General features: G+C 37.3%; 1 protein-coding gene across 1 annotated transcript in view; it reads right to left on the bottom strand.

The window, feature by feature from the left end:
* Nucleotides 1-18,242, bottom strand: part of LOC126267958 (protein wings apart-like) — an 85,717-nt gene extending 67,475 nt beyond the window's left edge. Inside the window, exons 1-2 of the mRNA XM_049973292.1 lie at nt 17,008-18,242; nt 5,995-6,187 (exon numbers count right to left, since the gene is read on the bottom strand). Of these exons, the coding sequence (XP_049829249.1) occupies nt 5,995-6,178 (184 nt within the window). The 5' untranslated portion in view covers nt 6,179-6,187; nt 17,008-18,242. The remainder of the gene's footprint in view (nt 1-5,994; nt 6,188-17,007) is intronic.
* Nucleotides 18,243-19,217: the final 975 nt, after the last annotated feature.

Here is a 19,217-nt window from a genome sequence, read left to right as displayed (position 1 = left end):
ACCCATGAAGAACATGTTAAATGATTTAAAGATTCACCATGCAATAAAAGCAGTAAGACCTGAAGATCTAAGATCACCTGTCTAAAGGACTAATATAACTTACAAACTTTAACATTTTCAGACGTTACTCATTGGGTGTATATTTGGCAGAGGATAGAGGGGAAAAAAACCTATAATGTGACTGAGATCTACTGCGCACCAACAGATTAGCAGCACATACATTAGATCGACACAGTAGAATGGAAGAGTGTTATGCTGCATGTCATGTTACAAAAAGAGAGAGCATTTGCATGATGCTATATGTGTAACAAGTGCTTGAAGGCTTGAATCTGGAAGGAATTAGGAGGAGAGAGATGTCATTTACACAACTGCTCACACAACATTTGGCACAGTACATAATGGCTTTATTTACCGGTGTACAGAGTAAACCCTTGTCACAGCAGCATCGACAGTTTCTAATCTCATGCTTAGCAAGTATCTTTGCAGTACCCAGGGTTTCAGATCCAATCCTCTATATCACAAATCATTCAAGTTTCACTGCAATAAGTGTCACTTTGGCAATAAGTGACTCTACAAGTTTAGGTATCAAATAAAGATCAGCCTGTACGTACATCAAAGCACAGCTTTCTTTTAGTAATAGTGGAAAATACGGTTAATTTTAGGATGTATGCAAAGTAATTTTTAATGCTTACAGCTGACGAATTATGCATCCAAATTTGTTTCTTTTCAAAAGTTTAACTATACACGCTGGTGTCCAAAATTAAAACATAGGTAATTTTGCAAGGTTGCATTCATTTTGCCTCAAAACAGTATAAACCTGTGATAGTAAAGTAGAAACAATTTAAAGAATACAAAATGTAAGCAACTGCAACATGCATCACAGTAGACAAAAATGTTGTTCATTTTTTCCCCCAACTTAACGGACGTGTACACTAATTCTGACAACTGGTTGAAGCCATCAGTCTCATATTGAGGCAATAACGACCATTCTTCCTGCAGAACTGCTCGCAGTGGATGCTGACATGATGGAAACAATCTCCCTAGTGCATCCCAGACATTCTGCACAAGATTCAAATTGGGACAGCAAGAGGGTCAAGCCATGGGTACAGCACCTTCAATTTACATGGAAGCATCAACCAACTGTGCTCTACGAGGTCGAGTATTATGATCCATCAGTACCTCATGACAACTGCACAAGGTCCGAAGATCGTGTCACAGTATGTGACAGCAGTTAAACCTTGCCGATTCATCCGTAAAATTTTATGAAGAGGTGTTGCGAGTTGTCAACACAATCCCTGTCCACACCATTAGGGATCCTCCTCGATACAGGTCTCTTTCTACAATGTTTTGGCCCGAAATCATGTTCCTTCAGATGTGAATCCATCGAGAACCACTCTCCAGACTAAACTGGGACTCATCTGTGAAAAGAACATTGGCTTACTGTTCGACCGTCCACGGGGTTGTTGATGACTCCACTCTAGACGTTCCCTTCTGTGAAGACACATCAGAGAGACATACAGCAAGCATCTGACAATAAAGGCCACTCTGTCGGAGTCTTCTGTACCCCATCTGCCTCAATACAACACATCCAGTGGATCCTCCGGTCAGATGCCAGTTGCCTTGCAGTACTAAGGCAGAGCCATCATCTCTTACGGGCAAAGAACAGTCCTCGGTTTGTGATGTTACATGTGGTCAGCACTGCACTGGGCTTCGGGATACAGCTTTGGTCTCTATAAAATGTCACTACATCCAAAAAAAAAAAAAACAGAAACATTTTCATTAAGCTATTGGACCACATCAGTTTGTTTCCATTCTTCCTATGACCCTTCACCGCCGAGAGTCTGTTAGGCGTCTTCCCTGTGCCATGCTGCACACTCTGTGACTGAATACACAACTACTGTGGATGTGGGACATCTGGCAAACACTACCCTGTTTGATAGGTGTCCTGACATCATCATCGGCATGGTTGTCCATTGACTAGAATACCATCTTCTGTGCAGAACACCATCATATTGACGTCTGTTGACAGTCTCTGTATTATATTGTGAATTAGACACAGAACGAGGAAACAGAAGTTTGTTGCTTTGATTTTGGACACCAGTGTACTTTGTGGCAGCTAAAAGAGCATTGAAATATGACTTCAACAACATAAGATGTGTGGAATTTATTCAAACAGTGACAGGATAACGTTGTTGCAAACCACTGTCATGCTATAAAGAGAAGAGGTCCCACAATTATCTGCCCTACTGTACCACATGTTAGCAAATATGTAACTCAGAAACTCAGGCACAGTTTGCATGTCATCTGTGTGCTTCAAGTCAATTAGTCTATTACCTGCAGTTACAGAGATCAGACAACTTGCTAGTGAAGCTATGTGTACAATAGACAAAACAAGTGGATATGGTATTTGTTCATGGTACCATGATGCCAAACTTTTATAGCAGTGGTGCAGTCGTAAGCTGAAAGGTATCCTGATTGTGCCAAGCCATCGTTATCTGTCTTTGTAAACATTATAATTTTTTTTTCTTTCAGAAACTGAAAGTGTGAAGAATAAAATATGTTAAGGAAACAGAGTAGCAACTGCTGAGAGAACTGCAAATAACATTTAAGCAGTGGTAAAACGCAAACCACAGCAGGTTGAATGTGTGACTGCAATTGGCCAAAGAAGTGTTCTGCAATTAGCAGATGCCTACAATTTCAAAAATCCATTACAGTTCTACAGATGGTGTATATGAAACTGTTAAGTGATGTGTTATTTTTATTTGGACATATTTTTGATAATGAAACATTGTTTACAAACCATGGACAAATCAATCTTCAAATATGCACTACTTGTCAGTTGGAAATCTACAATGGCTGCAAGAAGTAACTGGATAACAAGTGGTCTGTCAACAAGTGATGCAAGTCTCTCAAGTATCATATCACTGGCCCCTGTTTTACTGCTGTAGCTCTAACCACAACTATCAATAGTTCCTACGAGATGTGACCCCAGAGTTGTTGGAAGAAATCATATTGCATATAAGGTAATCGTTGCGGTACCAACAAGAAGGATGCCCTGCCAATTTGACAGAGATAACTGCAGACCTTCTTGAAAGCAGATTTGGAGATCATTGGATTGTTCATTCAGGAAACACAAAATGGCCTGCATATTCACCAGGCTTAACATGTCTGGACTTTTACGTGTGAGGAAAATAAAAACTAGATATCTGCAAGAAAACACATGGCTTTCGTACACATGGGATGCCACAGAACCCAGGCATTTGCTTCAATATGTCCACATGAAATTCAACATATAGTACTGTCAGTCTGGAACTGTTTTATATCATTGATCAATGAATGCTTAATTTTGAGCATCTGATATGAATATCATAATACTAAACCCATGGATCACACCTCAGTTACACGTCTGCTTATGTCTGGTGCAGTACAGTGGACGTTGGTGAGACCTCTTCTCTTTATGAAGGGACAGCGGTTTGCAGTGCTGTTATCTTGGTACTATGTGATCAAGTTCCACATGTTTTGTTGTTTGAGTTCCCTCCAGAGGATCTTCCAGAGAAAAGTACATACTTTCATTTTAGAAGGGAAAAAAAGCTCGTGTCCTAATTCAGCTGCTATAAACATTCAAAATTAATTGTGTGTGCCATATAATTCACCACATTATCTGCTTTAACTCAGAAAAGAAACAAAACCTAGATACATTTATTGGTTCCAGATACATTTTGAGTGACCAGTCTTAGCTGCCTTATCTTGCATTTTTATTTCACTTTTCCTTGTGCTTATAGGAGTCTACCTACACCAATTGGAAGATTTTTAGAGGCACTTTGTGGTTTGATTCACCACATAAGACTGATAGGGTATTGTCTGTCTGGACTCACCTTTTCTGGCATTTGATCTTTTTCTGCACCTTGTTTCTTCACCCTTGTGGGTACGTTGAGCTTTCTTCGTCTGCCTGCAGACTGTAAGGGAAGGGTGAATAAAGCTTGTATCTGTCGTGTCACTCTCAAGCATTTTACTGGTTTGACGATTCTTGTGAGGTTTTTACAACTTATTCAGTATGTGAAGACCACTATTTTAACTGAAGCAATGGTTCTTTGAATTATTAAAAAGTCTCTGAAAGGATTTTTAAATGCTCTGTTACGGCATATTACAGAACAGATACTTTTACTAGACTCAGACTTGACATCCATCCTCTCCCCCCTCCCCATCATTATGTGTGTATTAATACACACAGTGGGATCTAAACAAGATTACTATTTTGACTGCTTTGAGGTCTTTTCGTGAAGTGCTCAATACTAAAATGCTGAATGAATTTGTACTTTCAGACATAAAATTACAAGTAACCCATCACTGGAGCCAATTGATGTAACTGCCCACTAAAATTATTTGTTTTCCTTTCTGCAACCCACTCATGTCAGCGACATCTAGGTTTTCACATCTCTCTCCAAATGTTTATGCCCTCAACAGGAATACAACTATTAAATTACATGATCCAGTTAATAAAATATTAGCTTCTCTCAATAACTCATTCTTGAGTAGACCCACTCCAAAAACAATTTAGGAGACCAATTTACCGCTAAAATTTATTACACATTAAGGAGCAAGAATAAGATTAAGATGCTAATATTCTGTGGATTCACTTTTGAGCAGTAGTTCTGACCACTACGTAGGTCACCACTGCTGAGTTCACCTTTAGGTACTGTTTGCCACACATGAGGATGCTCTGAAACACAATTCACTCATCTGCCCCAGTTTTAAGTGGCTACTACGGGATGAGTGAAAATATAGTGAGATGATTGAGTAACTAGAGGGATTCTGATTTTGCTTTTCTCTGACTTGAGTACTGACTCACTCGGACGATTATTAGTGAACCTGCAGTTCAACACTTAATCCAAATCTATGGTGAAAGCACAGAATAAACCTTGGACTTCCAAATGTAGAGTTTTATTAAGACCTGCATAGCCCAAGAGCCACAGTAAAACAGTTAAAAGTCAAATGCTGACAGTAATGTAGTCTACAAGTTTCACTTTGATACCTGCACTAACAGAAAACTTTGGACCAGTGATCTCACTAGATTGAATCTTAGGCTGTAACAGACTTTGGAATGAAGTAAGAGTAGGCAATCACTTTCAAAGGATACTCTCAAAATATGAAGAGGAAGATCTCATTCTAAGCATCTCATCAACCAAATCAATGCATCATGTATATTATTCCAAAGCTTAAAATTTTACCACAAGAAGAAAAGAGTTATTTATTCTATAACTGGGAAGGTGCATCTTCATATCACGTTAAAACACATCCAGAAAAACTGTGTGTGTGTGTGTGTGTTTTACATGCTGCATGTATACCACAACTGGATTTTAGGTAATGGTAAAAGTAACTCATGCTCTGAACTTTTGAGGTAATAAAAAATAACTCCTGGCACTGACCAAACAGCAGCATAATGATGCAGCAAGCAAAATTCTAGTTGATAACTTAATTTTATTTGTCTGGTCATTCATCTAACATTTAGCAACTCTAAAGTGACCAATGTGTGAATGAGAAACAACATGGCTTCTTGGAATATTTCACATTTGCAAAACCAATCCTTAAATCATATTAAGTGTGTGATATTTACTAAATGCCAACCTGGTATAAATTCTGAACTTTCCATACCTTCAGTGGGAACTATTTCAGGTGAGTTCATATGACACACATCACAATTGATTATGCCATCAACTGGTAGTGATTTTGGCTTCAGAACAATCTGAAGTTTGTCATGCTTAGGAGGAGAAAGTGAACTCTGGAAAAAGTTCTGCATTTACTTCTACATGCATACAACATGACCAAAAAGTATTGACTGGTCCATGCTTCAATTACTGGTGTCACATTCTCAAGCAAATGTCACCAACCAAGACAACATATCAACTTTTAAATAGAACTTACTTAACTATTTAATGAATTTCTAACATTTTTCTGTACACAGAGTATAATGATAGAAAAGAACACTTTGCTCACCTATTATGTTGGTGCTTCGTAGTGACGTGCATGAGATGACTCCCCAACGACCAATAGTACCTGCACTTTTTGCAGCTGAGGGACGATTACTATTCTCATGAAAAAGTTTGTCGAACTGCAAACTGCCCTGAGAGGGCTTGCGACTATTTAATTTGTAGTACCCACGGGACATGTTGCTTGGCATTTATAATGGCTGCAACAACAAGAAAAAAAGATATTTATATATTCATAAAATAACACTGCAAAAATTATTATTTTTCAAGCTGGAAACACATGTAAATCAACATTTTTAATTGTCCTTTCACTTATTTCAACAAATTTTACTGCATCTTTAAAGACCATTACCTTTTTTTATGAATGTAGTCTTTACAGTAACTATTATTACAACTGCCTGTTTTTACTTACTGTAAAAGCAGAAACAAACATAGGTTACATACTATTAAATTAATTAGAATTACTTAAAATTTCAAGAAGAGATACAAATGCTGTAGAATTAAGTGCAGAGCACCTAGGATGCTAGAATTGTGACTATGGATTAAGGATTGTTTCAGAAAACTACGGTATGTTGAAAGTGGAGAAAAAGATGTAACAGAGATATGAAGAATTTTGGAAAGTTTTAGAATCATGTTTTCGATCACTGTGTACAACACTATGTATACAGTTTGACATTCAGTTTCAAGAGTAAATCAAACAGTAACAATTTCAATGATGTTCCCAACCAAGCAGCTGAACAATATTCTACACAAGCAACATCTCTAAGAAAATAAATAATTTTTTAGGTAGTTGTGGCAAAAATTACTACCAAAATCCAAAGGCAGTAAATACAATAAAGAAGCAGTAATGTCATACCTCAAACCTTTAGTTCTGGATAGGAGCATATAGAAGAAATATGGCTCGAGTTAAAAGGAATGGTTGACATGCATTGGACAGAGGTGTACCCAGTAGAAGAGTTCATGATGTAAGAGACCCTTCATGGTATACTATCACTGTAAGGATACCTCTGAAGAATGAAGAGGCTACTGCTTGTTAGGTGTAAAACATAGCCTATGGCTAAAGGTATATAGAAGCTGAATGAAACATCTTTGGCTGTCAGGAGAGCAATGCAAGAAGCCTTCAACAACTGCTGTATCAGATTATCATCAAAAGATCTCACCCAAAACCCAATGAATTCTGGTCATAGATAAACGTTGTTAGTGTCTGGGACTTAAACTGAGTGAGGCAAAGTGAAAGCAGAAACAGTGAACTTGGTTTTCAAGTCTTTGCTTACAAATGATAATCATGGGGTATTGCCCCAATGTAACTCTCGCACAACTGAAAACATGAGTGATATAAATATTAATGAAGTTGAGAAACACTTGAAATCGCTAAAACTAAACAAAGCTCCAAGCCCTGACGGAAACCCTACTAGATTCAATAACAAATATGCAGCTTAGTTAGCTGCTCTTTTAACTAAAATATACTGTATATTCTCTGAACAAAAACTATGTCTTGCTCTTGGAAGACAGCACAAGTCACACCCACTACAATAAATATAGCAGAAGTGATCCATAAAACTACCATCCAATATCCCTAACATCCATCTGTTGTAGAATCTTAGAACATATTCTGAGCTATAATGTAATGAGGTACCTCAAACCAAATGACCCCTTCTATGCCAATCAGCATGGTTTCTGAAAATGTCAAAACCTGCCTCATATTTTTTTCACATAACACCCTGAAAACAATGGATTGAGGCCATCAGGCACATGCAGTATTTAGTACTGTCTTATAAAAAGCATTTTACTCAATACCACATTTGCTTATTATCAAAAGTACAATCATATGGTGTATCAAGCAAAATACGTGACTGGACTGAGGATTTCTTTATAGGTAGCATTCAACATGTTATTTTAGATGGAGAGCCAGCAACAGATGAAGTAACTACAGGTGTGTGATAGGAAAGTGAGTTAGGACCAATGTTGTTAATGTTGTATAACAACCTGGAAAGCTATATTAACGATAACTTCAGACTTTTCACAGAAGATACAATTACTTATAATCAAGTAATGTCTGAGAAAGGATGCTCTAGTGTCCAGTCAGATCTTGATACAATTCCAAAGCACTGCAAAGACTGGCAACTTGCTTTAAATATTCAGATAAGTAAAATTATGCACTCCTCCCCCCCTCTCCAAAAAAAACCATATAGTTACATATGACTACAATATTAATGAGTCACAGTGAGAATCTATTCAACTGATGTAAATACCAGGTTGCAACAATTTGTAGGGATATGAAGTTGAACAATCATATGAACTCAGTGTTAGGTAAAGGAAGGAGGCAGACTTCCATCTTTGGTAGTATACTGGAGAAAATGCAAGCAGTTTACAAAGAAGATTGCTTACAGAACACTTGTGAGACTCATCCTAGACTACTGCTATGATAACATGAAAGTCTACTTAGTACGTTCCAAGAGCCAGCTCTAAGTTATGAATCTAGGTATACACTACAATCATCCATGTATCACTCCTACAACTGGAAGCATCCTCTGCAATGCTTTCCACAATGGTTTGCAGAGAATGAGTGTCAATTCATGACCGTAGTATGATTCCAAGATAAATCCATTAAGGATTGTGTCTTTAGTACAGTGAGTACTACTAAGTAAAAAGCTATGGTCCAATACAAGTAACACATGGTAGTTCCTTTCACATGTGTTATGTGTATAGGCAAGTTGCAGAATTATGATAAATTTAACATTCAACCATTAAGCAAGCTCTTTCTTCTAATAACAGTAAAAAACATAATGCAATTTCCTGATGTTTACAGCCAATCACTTCCGACCAGAGAGACAGGATCACTTATAACTATTTTTTATGTAGCTGCCACAGCTATGACTCCGAAATGGTCTCTCACGGGATGTAGTAGTTGATCACATTCTTAAGAACTTTTGTGGTCTTGACAGTATATATAGTTGGAACTTTAATAACAAAGACAGCCCACACCCTGTATGTGTCTGTCTCCAAGTTAAACCTCATTTGAAATACAGCATAAACTAGGTCCTAAAGGAAAATAAGCACAAGATCACCCCAACACCAATAGAGTTTTCTTAAAGGGAAAATTTTGCTTTTCCCACACAGCAGTCAACAAAAAGACAGTCTGTGCAAAATGTCAGCTCAACTGGACAACTGGTAGATGACCCCCAAATACCATGAAGTTTGAAAATAATACATGTACTGATTAACCCATTCAATCAGTAACATCTCCTGTTTTATTCTAAGAGAAATTTGTGGGTTCACATGTTTTCTTTAATAGTGTACACAGCTTATTGTTAACCAGAAGCATGCTCAACTCCCCCCCCCCCCCCCCCCCAAGAAGGGACTTTGTAGAAGTTGGGTATTTTTTAGTCTCCAACAATGGCCAGTAAAACATATTGTTCTTCAGCTTCATCTTTTGTGAGAATGATCTTGTTATTTTGGACAAATCTGAAATCTCTTATTCCACAGAACTGTCTTCTAAACTTTTTCAATTCAATTTATGTAATCAGAAGCATTCTTTCATGCTGAAAGGCATTTGCCTAAACAACCAGTGGTGACTGAAAATCTTCAATATGAAGTTCCTGCACCAACACTTATAAAATATGAGAATCAATGTTGGTAAAGGAAGAAATATGTCTTTAATACAGGTTGAACCTTTCTGGTTGACTTTTTCCTCTAATTCGTCTTCACCTACTTGCAGCATAACTTGCACCAAATTCCCCCTACTTTAATTAGACTCCATCAAATGAGGACAGATTAATAAATGCAGGAAAAATATGTATGAGAGATGGTTGGAAGACCATTTCAGGGCAACCTTACTGACTTCCAGATCAATAATCTGTAATTTATTAATTGATTAATCAATTAATATGAAATCTTGATAACGTATTTTATTTCTGATGCAGGCATTAAGCTAGCACGTACATTTGAGAAAGAAAAATACAGATTTTTTTTAAAGAGTAACCCCCCCCCCCCCCTTCCCAGATAACTGAAACTGATCTTGAAAGAGATGTATCTTCAACATGAAAACTGCCTTTGTTACTCACCTAATACAGCTGACAGCTCCCAGTACACAATATCCTAGTCTTCAGAATGCCACAAGTTAACAATAAAAGTTCTTTGAAATTTTCTCACAGCTGCTGAGGGGAAAGGTAGTGTTCATAAACTCCAAGCTTGGTAAATCAGACACTATACTGCTACCTACCAGTCATGTAAACATTACTGTCAAGTCTTGCCTAGGTGTGTTTCTTTAGACCTTTTGGAAAGAATCACACGTTTGGACTAGTTCCTGAAAATTAATTCAAAATGTGGTGATAGCTCATGATGTATAACAGATAATGATCAAATCCCCATGACCAACACTATTTAGATGACCTTTGTTGCTTGGTGTGTAAAGAAACTTCCACATGGGAAAAATATATTAAAAACAAAGATTCCAAGATTTACCAAGCGGGAAAGCGCTGGTAGACAGGCACAATAAAATAACATACAAACACAAAATTTCGAGCTTTCGCAACCGGCGGCTGCTTCGTCAGGAAAGAGGGAAGGAAAAGGAAAGATGAAAGGATGTGGGTTTTAAGGGAGAGGGTAAGGAGTCACTCCAATCCCGGGAGCGGAAAGACTTACCTTAGAGGGAGAAAAGGATAGGTATGTACTCGTGTGTGTATGTATATATGTGCCTGTGTATGTACGAATGGATATGTGTGTGTGTGTGTGTGTGTGTGTGTGTGTGTGTGTGTGTGTGTGTGTGTGTGCGTGCGTGTGCGTGCGTGTGCGTGTGTGTGTGTGTGTGCGCGCGCGCGCGCGCGAGTGTACACCTGTCCTTTTTTTCCCCCCCACACATCCTTTCGTCTTTCCCTCTCCTTCCTGAAGAAGCAACCATCAGTTGCAAAAGCTAGTAATTCTGTGTATGTGTTTGTGTGTTTTGTTCATTGTGCCTGTCTGCCGGCGCTTTCCCGCTTGGTAAGTCTTGGAATCTTTGTTTTTAATATATTTTTCCCATGTGGAAGTTTATATATATATTCACTTTCCCGCTGTTTGATAAACAGCTATGACTTCGTGTTCATCTGAAGATATTAAGATTTCAGTAACTTCCAGCAATTGCTCCCTGACTTAAAAAGTTGCTATTATTGTATCTGTCAACCTTTTCAAGGCCTGTGGATTGCACTGTACACTAACCCTTGACAACTGTTTAGATTAAACAACCTGTTTTTGATGCACCAAGCTGATGAGTGGTATTATTTTATTTCAATTTTTCAGGGTTTTTTTTCCCCTGGCAGATTTCATTTGAGTAAAATTCAGTGAGTGTTCTTCCATATGTTTTAATTTTTATCTAAAGCAATCACAGTGGTGGATTGCCCTGATTTGCATTGAAACATTAGAAAATACTAATATTCTGTTTCTTATGGTGTTCCAAAGCCTGAAAATGAGCTATGTCACACAGATGATCCACTACCCCTCTTTCTCTTTCCTTGGCTGCAGTTAAACTCAAATGTTTGTATAAATGTTTCCAATGATTACAGAGTTTGATAATTTATCAAACTCATGGCCATTCCTCTTAGTAGGAGTTTGTGCTTTTTACCAAAGAACGCAAATTTATTGAATCACTGAAGCTGTACTTTGATTTGTTGTAGACTTTATGGCTTTGATATTGTGAAAGAAAACATTTGAAATCTGATTTGATTCAGTAAGCAGTCAACAAGAGAGACATAAAACTGATTTCTTAACTTGTGTGATGAACTACAAGATTAAAACAATGCCCTTTTAAAGCTAGGGGGAGCACATGGGTCGACCGAAGCTTCCTATCCCACACGTCAGCTTTGACCCGTGACGTAAGCCTGTTGTGTGCGACATCACGATGGCGCAGAATTTAGTTTGTGAGAGTGGTGTGTTTGTAGGTGTCGTTTTGATACGATTGGTGGTGCTCTCTGTTGGTGAGTTAGGTGATGTTTTTGGTTTAGTTTGCGAGTATGGCGTAGTGTGTGAATTTTGGTAAATTGCTTTTCTTATATCTTTGCTAGGTATGGATATGACTGACAGGGTCAGTTTTCAGTTGTTGGCTATGACGGGGGGCAGTGCGTTGTCTCTAATAAAATTTCTTCAACTATTCGGATTTTTGGATGAGGTTGTGAAATGTTCAGTATGCCGTGAAGAAATGAAGCTTACTTAAAGTTCCGGCATCTCGGACCATGTACGGCTGTATGTGGAGATGTCGTAAGGATAACAGGTCAAGAGAAGTGTTCGATCCCAATGCGTGGCTGTGAATGTTGGTATTGGTATCGTGAGATGTTTTTGGGCTATATAGGTCAATGGAAGTGTTTGATTCCAGATGATATTGTGTTTAGTGGTATTTGGGGAGTTTTGTGATGTCGATTTTTTTCATCATTTTGCGTGGTTTTGTATGGGGGTGGGTGTCTAAATTTGTTTACATTTAGTTTGTCCCCACCCAAAAACCCCTATTTCCCACACCTGTCCTGTTAGTGTCATTAGGCTTTTTGTGGAACGTGTGTGTGTGTTTTTCAATGTAATTTCATCATCATAATGTGTACATAACGACTTTATATGCGCCATATTGGAATCGTGGTTTATGGTCGTTTCTGCCACATTTGTGACGTCATGGGTCAAAGCAGAAGGGCGGGATCGGACACTTCCGTGTTTCCGAGCACATCATAGAAGTCACTTCACACCAGCAACACAAATTATTTGAAACTACAACAGAAAAATCTTTCTTATGATAGCCAAGCTGACCATTGATTATGAAATAAGGAAACTAAGCACATAACATTACTGAAATAATGAGTTGCTATAAAATAAATTTATCAAACAACAACAACAACAACTTGTAATTAACATCAAATGTTACTCCAATTAAGGAAGACTTATTTCAAATGAATCAACTAAAAAATGAATTATTGTGTGTGTGTGTGTGTGTGTGTGTGTGTGTGTGTGCGCGCAGGTCACAGAGACCATTTTCGATGATTAGAACAAAATAAGAGACGGGGCGCTGAACATTTAGAATGTTGACAAAATAAGGGCCAGCCTAATGCACCTTACCCCTCGCCAATATTAACAACAAAGTACAACATGACTGACCTCCACTTTACACTTTGTATACAGTTCAGTTCAAGATCATGGGCATTCTTTATTCCTTTCCTTCTGTACATATGTATGAAGCCCAATGACGTTTTGGGACTAAAACTTGAATTTTCATATCCTATCTGTATTGACAGCTGTTCAGTTTTTGATACAGACTATTTCAATACTTTCAACACAATGCCAGTGTGTAAATTTGTCCTATAAAGAGAACTACACACCTGATAACTCACAATGAAATAGAGGAAATACATTACTTGTAACTGGCTATAATAACAAGAAAAGAAGAAGACTACATGAAGATAAATTAATGAACATTATAATTACCTAGCAATTTCATCAGCCTACAGGAACAATATAGAAAATAATAGAGCAAATTACAAGCACTAAAATAACTATTAAATGTATATGCACTGTATGCTAAGGTACAAGTAACAGGAATACAACAATGAAAGAAAAAGCAATAAAACCAAGGTAATCTGAAACATGTTTCCCTTTGTGTGACAAGCTTAACGAGTGCTCTGGCAACTATCATGAGTTAACAGATGACTCAGTGTATAGTGCTTAGTAGCAGCAAAGACAGATAATATTCAAATGTGAACCATTAATAACAGCTCAAAATGTATTACTGATTAATGAAAACACTGTCCTGGTTAAAAACATTGCTTCAGCCCAGTTAGGCTGCAGTGCTAACACAGTACAGATCTATGTCAACAACTATACTCTGCAATCCACGTGAGTTGCATGAGAAGAGAGTACATCCCATTGTACCAGTTATTAGGGTTTCTTCCTCTTCCATTCACTATGGAGCACGAGAGGAATGGGTGGCATTAACAGTTCATTAATGTAATTTTTGTGCTGTATGTCAAATGTTTGTTGTCATTTTTCAAATAAACTTATTTTCTTTTTTTATTGTCTGTTTGCATCTCTAATATGTGAAGTCATGGTCAATTACTCTCAAACCCTTCCTCCCTAAACCACCACCATCCACCCACCAACTAACAAAAAACCCAATGCTTGTTGCTGTATCATTGCCCTTTGCATCATAAGATGACCTGGTGAATGTTCTGGTCATATCTGGTGCAACTGCTGTGAACCAACTGTAGACCTGCTTGGTTATTGTTTAAGCTGTGTCTAATATGCCTGGATTCGGACACACAACTGATAGATTTATGACGTTAGGCAACATGTTTCTTGGCCTACTTCAAAGTCAGTTATGTAAATTAATTAATTTTGATGAATAATATTTAGCATCTGCAAAGAGCAACAAAGATGGCAGTGTAACAATGACTGTAGGGCAGAAGTAGGTAGGGTTAGAGATTATCATTTGTAGCTTAGAAAATCAACTCAGAGTGAGATTAGTTTTATTTTAACCAATGAAAATTTTCAAGAGAACCTATTCAAAGTTATCAGTGAAACCAATGTGTACCACTTTCAATCAGTATTTGATTATATTAATAAAACAGTAGAGTTGAAAAACATTTTAACATATTTTCTCTCTTTCTTTCACGTTGCTTATGCCATGAAAGGACAAGGAGGAAAAAACAGTAATACCAACTCATAAACAATTAATCAATGTAGAATCTTCTGGAATTGTGACAGTCATTATGAACTTCTTAAATAAAACTTTCATCGTGACATCTGAACTTACTGTTTCCAAATAAATTTTGCTGGACAACAATGAAGAATACAAAGATAGAATGTGGAAGGCAAATCAAAGTGTACCCAGTAACACTGAAAAGGGAGAATCTGAAAAAAATTGCATCACTTCTTCTATCCATTTCTGAGGTTTCCCATGGAAAAAGACATGTACACAGAAAAAAATTGTCAGACTGTCAAAACTATTTCAACTGCAAGCCTAGGCAGCAAAAATAGGCAGCATTTTATAACTTGATTGAAAATGTCACCTCTCGCCTGTCCTCCTTCCTCTCCCTCCTTCACCCCCCCCCCCCCCCCCCCACAACGCAAACACTAGGACTGACAACTGACTACATCTAATTATGACAACAACATGAACCTTCGGGGTAATTAACTTTAGTCTTGATATCCACAAAGAGCAATAGCAAAAAAGCAAGAAAAATGTACTATTACCATAAGTAGGCCTACACATTGATGTCCATACACTGAAGAAGGCACTATGTACTTTTGTGTAAGGCTAGATAACAAGATGAAACCAAGAAAGGCACAGACACCGATCGCTATACACCGAATGAGGCACTGTATACTCTAAGGCTAGGTAACAAGCTGAATCGAGAAACCAGTCGGAGCATTGTTGCCATAAAAAGTATCTCTAATTGTGTTGACAAAGATGAGGGTGTTATAAATGTTCACTGGCTACTGCCTTAAGAAATGATCTCCAGAACCAATGCACACAAAAGTATATGAAATACTTATTCAGCAGCAGAGGGCTATCTTTGATAGCTTTTAAGTATGTTGGAATTCTTACATGCAATTATGTGTATATTTATTCCTAAATGCAAAAAATAATTTTCAAGTAGACTTCTTGTCTAAGGTTCAGAGGAAAGTTTGGTGCAAATGTATTCAACAAACTCTAACCCATCATAGGCTAAAGCATGAAATTGGGAATCTCAACAAATTCTACAGCAACTCCGAAATATGCTCCTCCTTTACAGCTTATATAACCAGAGCTATTTCGATTTAAAGACTGAAAATTCTTGTCAGATTCATGTGAAGTAGAACTGTTCATTTTAAAACTGAATTACTAGCAGCAGTGCATTGTAAACAGATAACCATTTTCAAAGAAAATTTTCAAGATAATCACACCTTAATAGTAGATGAACATCAGCACCATTTTTTCAAGGTACAGTACTGACATTTTAACTGCCTATGTTTCATTTAGCTCTTATGAAAATGAATAAACCATTATGATGCACTATAGCATCAAATTATTGTTAATAGTGTCTATAGATCCTTGTGTTTCGCTAATATGCATTTTTTACTCATTCCACATCCCCGAAGGCTCTTCTTGAGAGGATCTACAGATTGTTATGATTGACTGAATGGTCTATGTGAAGTACATTTTGCATTATAACTTGATTGAAAATGTCACCTCCCGCCTGTCCTCCTCCCTCTCCCTCCTTCACCCCCCCCCCCCCCCCCCACAACATATTATAACTTCCATTCTTCCTCTTTGAGATAAATCACTAATTTGCACTAGCTATTTAACCAATAATCAACTAAAAAACCAGTTTAAATGAATATCTACTTATAACGATTTCTTTTCCAGTATAAATCTATCCTGTAACTCTTGGCTACAAAGTGCACAGAGGATTTAGGATTTTTGATCATTCTCTATTTTATTGCCTCTTGTGACTGCAATGACACCCCAATCTTTTTTTAAATGTTTTTGCCATAGCGAAATACGCAACTGTGCTGCCTGAAATAATTTAATTTAGATGGCTGGATATAATAAGGTTTACATTTGACAGATGAGAAAAATAACGTTGTCCATAAGCAGTGGACCAACATGGACCTTCCCTATTACAGGAATGTAACCGAAAATTATGTAGGACAGAGTGTTAAACTCTACTGTTGGGCGTAAAACGTGTAATGTATGAACATATAATTAAACACAAATGCCCTATGAAATTTTCACGACTTCTGGTTGTGTTTGTGTGATATTGTGAAACTCTAATGTTTCCGGTACAACCATAACGAATCTAAAACAAATGTTCTATCAACAAATTGTTCGGGCCGTACGATGGCAATCAGATGTCTTACATGAATCCTCTTTAATTCATAAGCCTACGGCTTTTTCCTTATATACGTTCGTTGCACTATCTATATCAATGAACTACTATACTTGAGAAACTGTCATATAAAAACGGAACGAACAAACTCACATTTTACACTAGTATTTACTTGTTGTAAAGTTTTAATTACTTCTCACCTTGCTAACTGAGCACTGAACTCAATCACATATTAATTACACATGACCGTTGCATTTCCATTGTACCGCCAACAGAAAAGCTTGCATCTTTCTGATAAGCAAACATGGGCTATAGCTTCATGTCGCACTCGCATCCACTGAAGTCTACTATACTACAAATGGTTTGCAACAGGTCCAATCAAAACACGCACTGTTACACCGCAGACCCGAATGCGTCACATTTTGTACACATACTGTTTTAAACGGGAAAGCAGAAATTTGAATCTCAAGGTAAGAACTTGTGCTACACAGGTTCTGGTGTTACTATAAAATCACTTGGTCTACGGCACAACGCCACCAATTCGATACACAACTTGTGAAAACTGATATGGTTGCAGAAAACGTTATAACATCTCCTGCACGCAATAAACACTCGCTGACACAAATACAAAACACCTTCTGCAGGTCGCCATGTTCACGTAAGTTAATATGTGAGCATCACAAACTGTCTGCCTCTCCAGTTGCATGAGTGTTCGTCATCCGCACATAGAGGAAACATCGTCACGCTCGGACAACATAAACTTCCCACATATCTTTCTTTAGGAGGATAGCTGCAAGAACACAAACAAAAAAATATATACACACGCTTAACTATACCGCTCGACTACCGCATCTTCGGTTTCGCAATCTCTGCCTCGGCCCATCGATCGCGGGCGACATACAATCCTTATGTTTACAAACGATGTCTTGGTGTTCTCATGAGAACTAGAGCTCCAACCTACACGAGTCCAAAATTATTAAAAAATGAATCGTCAATAGAATAATCCTATGTTCCTTTCATCTACAAACGCACTGAATTCCTACATAGTTTCATCCTTGCAATATTGATTTATTATTAATAACATTTCTTGTTTTACACTTTTGCTTCAAAGACATATAGGCTTATTGGCAATATGTAGTGCTGAATGTGTTTCGACCTAATAACTCCTTCTTGCGTTTATTTAAAACCTTTCAATTGTAATAAAGCTATAAGCCCGATTAAATAATCATTCTGAAAATCAGAAAAACGGCTTTCGTCGTAACTATCCTTGGCTATTCATTAAAATTTAATTTTTAACACGTGCACAAACGTAAAATGTCCTTCGATAAAACATTATACTGAAATAAACCGTGGTATGACAGCGAGTGTTTTTTGATATAGTCACTGGGGGCTTCTCTTTCTCTTCTGTTCGTGACTTGGGCATTACCATGCCTTCTATAGCCGTCTATGATACATTCGTGGGCTTGTAAGACCAAAGAACATTTTGTATGCACAACAGTTTGCTAGGATATTCACACGAACATTGTTGCTGACCTTTACTGACTGCAGTCAAATGCAGATATATAACATATATTTTAGAAAGGCCTTTCTCTGACAGACTTCAATATAACGCATTGACTTGCGTTCTCTGTCTCTATCTCTCTCTCATTCAAGTAATAGAAGGCAGGACATTGTTTTAAAAACAAAGTGAACATGCTGTTTGGAGTACACATTCCAAAAATAAAAATGATTGATGATGGCTTCATATTAAAAAAAAAACAGGAAACATTGTGTCTCAGTGCAAAATAGATAGGCTTTTAATCAAAACTTCTTGAGACGTGTGCCACAGGATTCAGTTTTTGGGCTGTTCATTTTCGAAACTGAGATAACTGATTACCGACTTGTTTTCTTCATCTTATAATCTGCTACGTAGATGACACAACCACAGTTACCACTATTCAAAACACAATAGTGTTAATGTCTAACGAATTTGTAGTCAAGCCAGTTAACTGGTTCTCCTACTATAAACTTTTATTTGTAATGGTAGTAAGACTTTGAGAAATTAGAGCTAATACAGACGTTTACTGACAATCATTCTTCCCAGGCCCCTTTTGTAACTGGAACGGGGTAGGAGGAATCTGATTTTGGTAGAGGAAGTAATGGTGTCATACACTGTCAAGTGGCTTGCAAAGTTTTGAGGTAGATATAGATGTTGACAGTGTTCTGTTAGCAATACCAAACAATATAGAAAGTTTATTTTATTTATTTATATTTAATTTTGTATTTAGTTGTCAAATAACAATTTTTGCAAATGTCATATTCGTGTAGAATGATTAATATATAATATCATTTATAAATATAACATTATGGACAAAAGACAGATTATGCATAAAGGTACTTGTTTCTACACTTATTTACTATGGTTTATATC

The sequence above is a fragment of the Schistocerca gregaria genome, chromosome 1 (assembly GCF_023897955.1).
Source record: "Schistocerca gregaria isolate iqSchGreg1 chromosome 1, iqSchGreg1.2, whole genome shotgun sequence".
Classification (NCBI taxonomy): Eukaryota; Metazoa; Arthropoda; class Insecta; order Orthoptera; family Acrididae; genus Schistocerca; species Schistocerca gregaria.
The sequence above is the reverse complement of the archived record's forward strand: the minus strand, read 5'-3'. Positions and strand labels throughout refer to the sequence as shown.